This window comes from Alternaria atra, assembly GCF_907166805.1.
Source record: "Alternaria atra isolate CS162 genome assembly, contig: 32, whole genome shotgun sequence".
Taxonomy (NCBI): domain Eukaryota; kingdom Fungi; phylum Ascomycota; class Dothideomycetes; order Pleosporales; family Pleosporaceae; genus Alternaria; species Alternaria atra.
In genome coordinates, this window is record NW_025091331.1 from 142,443 (window position 1) to 145,765 (window position 3,323).

Sequence of the window (3,323 nt, forward strand, 5' to 3'; positions counted from 1 at the left end):
TGTACAGTCCCGCTAGAGATACGGCGCTGACTAAAAGAAACATCAGAGCTGGGTGGTTGGCGACCGGTTTGCACCCTTTCTATCTGGAAAGAGTGCTGAAAGACGTCCCGAGACCTCCAGTTGAAGTCGTCATTCCAGAGGCTGCCATTACGAGCACCAGTACGCCTGATGTAATGCTTCAAACACCCATCACACCGGTGACGCCGGTGACAGCGGAAGCGCTTACGTCGTTGCACAACGTGATTAAGCAAGACACCAATATGCCTGACGAGACAAAGACTCGCATACAGAAACTCGCAAATGCTGCTTAGATCTCGTTCGCTGAGCGAGCCCTCCTGAAGGATCGAAACCGATTTCTTTTCAAGATAAACAACGAAGCTAAGGCTCGTAGGTCGACCAGGTCCATCGTGCTAGGAAAAGCGAAAGTGATGAGTTTTGAGGACCTGGAAGAGGCGAAGGTGAGGCGCGCGGCAAAGGATAAGGCTGCAGCACAGAAGGGACAGTGTGGCCGCAAGCGCAAGGAACCGGCGTCAGAAGCTCCACCGCCATCGAGTAAAGCAGTGCGAACTGGCGAAGTGATAGCATTAGACAACATCCCAGCGACCTCATGGAGAATTCTGGTTGCGAGGATGTACTAGAACTTTACATGGTTCAGATAACTGAGTTCATATGGCTCAAATCTGCTTTCTTAAATGAGTATGCCAGAAATCTTCCAGACATGTAAGATAAGTCTTCGGAACTTTGCGATTGAGCGGAGTACTCTACAGCTCTCGATATTTCTGGGATGGGTTTGTGATTTGTATAGATCTTGGTCGAGTCGCGATGATTATGCTTAAGTGTGTCCCTACAGTAGACCCGTCCCTAGAGCATGGTCTTCAAAGTGCCTAACCGCCTGAGGGACGTTGAAACGATGCATAAAGCAAAATTGCTGAAAATGTTCGAAATAATTACTCTAATTACGTTACTATTGTTAATAGTGCTGTACGATCGTGTAAAGTTATAGTTTTGGTGGGGTCTTGGCAAACCCCGGCCACTCACTTGGGCCGGCCACTCGCTTGTGGAGTACGTTATGGCATTGCCAATCGGACTAATATTAACGGACAGTGCTATTGGCCGCTAAGCGATGACAGATGAAACTGACCTAGGCACCTAGGTTTTGTCGATGTTCTCCGAGTACTGGATCGTTCCCACGTCATGTTCCCTAGGATTGCTTTAGATCACCTCCCATACAGTCACTCCGCACTCACTAAGGTTTCACTCCGTACGAGATATATAAAGCTGCATACTCTCTACATATCGGCATGCATCTCATCACCACGCCCCGCCCCCCAAAGTCCGACATCTTTTCTCGACCATGAAAGAAGCATTCGTCCACAGCGCTGATAAGGTTTGACTTACAACGGCATTCGAGTTGTTCAATAAACTAAATCCCAAAAGGTAGAAATAAGAGATGTGCCTATTCCTACACCAGGCCCTGATCAAGTGGTGATCCGGGTCGTAGCTAGCGGGTGCAACCCAAAAGACTGGTAATTCATATCGTGTGCTGCTTGCGCCTCATACTAAGAAACCTTCCAGGAAGTTACCAGAGATTTTCAAAGCAGCTAGCAATTCAGGCGATGATATTGCTGGCTTCGTGCACGCTGTTGGTACCAACGTTTATGAATTCAAGCCGGGCGATCGTGTTGCCGCATTCCACGAGATGATGAAGCCAGGCGGCAGCTATGCAGAGTACGCAGTCGCGTGGCAATACATGACTTCTCACATACCAGACAACCTTAGTTTTGAGGAGGCTTCGACGATTCCTTTGGCCGGACTGACAGCCGTAGTTGGCAACTACATTCGGCTGGGATTGCCTGAGCCATGGAAACCTGCAGCTGAGAAAGTACCGTTTCTTGTCTACGGCGCAGCATCGGCTGTGGGTGCATTCGCGATTAAACTGGCGCGCCTGTCGAACATCCACCCTATTATTGGCGTAGCCGGAAGGGGGATTCCGTATGCCGAATCGCTCATCGACAAAACCAAGGGAGACGTGATTATCGATTACCGCAATGGAAATGAAGCAGTGGTGGCTGGAATCAAAGATGCTCTCGAAAACGCTGGAGCCTCGGATATCTACCACGCCTTCGATGCCGTATCCGACAAGGGAAGCCACACTGATGTGGTCGCTGTTCTCGCACCGGAGGGCCAAGTCACCTATGTTTTCCCTCTGGAACAAACAGCCCCGCCTGGGTTCAGCTATCCCAAAACCTATAAGTCTGCTCAGTTCAGCAATGTTGGGGACGCTTATGGCGAAAATAGACAGCAAGGATTCATGTATCTTCGATGGCTATTCCGGATGGTGATGGAGGGAAAGTTCACAGCGCATCCACACGAGGTCGTTCCAGGCGGACTTGCAGGGGTGAGTCAAGGACTGCAGAACTTGAAAGCAGGAAAAGCGAGCGCAGTAAAGTATGTCTACAAGGTACCTGACACAGAGGGTGCCGGACAGGATTGAAGGGCACAGAGTAACTACAGTGTACCCCACGGGTGAGCTGTTTATGATTCTAAAACCCTAAGAAACCATTACTCTACACGAAGGAATTTTAGTACACCATTCTGTCTGGAATCTGTTGCTGCATATTGCTTACATATAGGTGCGTTAAACTCGTTAAGAGCTGTTGAGATATAGTAGAGTAAGCGCTTACGATAGCCTTCCTTAGCTCTTCTCTATCCTCGTCTCTGGCAACCTTGCGCAATAGTGTCTTTATAGTGGTAAAGTTGTGTCGCGTTGGAGTTAGATGAAGGTATTTATGATTTTTAGATAACGTCTATCGGCTGTAAGCGAGAAATGCCCCTTAGCAAGATAATTAGTGTTACGAACCTGAAGAGAGGGACACGGATGACTATGTAAGAAGAAGATGGCAGGAAGATACCCAGATGTAACACGAGATGGCAAGGCTGAGCGAGAAGGACGATTATAGTCCCAACATGTTTGCTTCTCTCGCTTTGCGCCTTAGCCTAAGAACCTGTTTATAACCTGCGCCCCGCGTGTAAGGAGATAGGCAAGAATTGTTCCTACTAATTAGGGATGTTCGAAGAGAAAGAGTCGAATTTAATCTTGGTGCGAGGTCATATAGCATAACCAGCCCTCCGATGCCTGCCGATCGGGGTGGATCTCTGCGAGCGTAGCGTCTCGCATCCTGACTACATGCTCTAGCAGCCTCACAGCCTCCTTGATCTGTCCATTCGCTTCTTAGGAAACACTAAGCGCATGCTTAGACGACAGCCGATCTGGATCATCTTCGTCCAGCCCCTCTCTGCAACGGTAGCACTCCTCTAGCCAT

The 3,323-nt window shown here is 49.0% G+C and overlaps 1 protein-coding gene across 1 annotated transcript; it reads left to right on the forward strand.

Annotated features, from left to right (window-relative positions):
- Positions 1 to 607: 607 nt before the first annotated feature.
- On the forward strand, positions 608 to 2,494 carry ALTATR162_LOCUS9815 (uncharacterized protein; the record flags this gene model as incomplete). Its single annotated transcript, XM_043317451.1, has 2 exons — positions 608 to 696; positions 1,576 to 2,494. The coding sequence occupies 2 exons, from the start codon at positions 608 to 610 to the stop codon at positions 2,492 to 2,494; spliced, it is 1,008 nt and encodes a 335-aa protein (XP_043173386.1).
- Between the last annotated feature and the right edge of the window lie 829 nt (positions 2,495 to 3,323).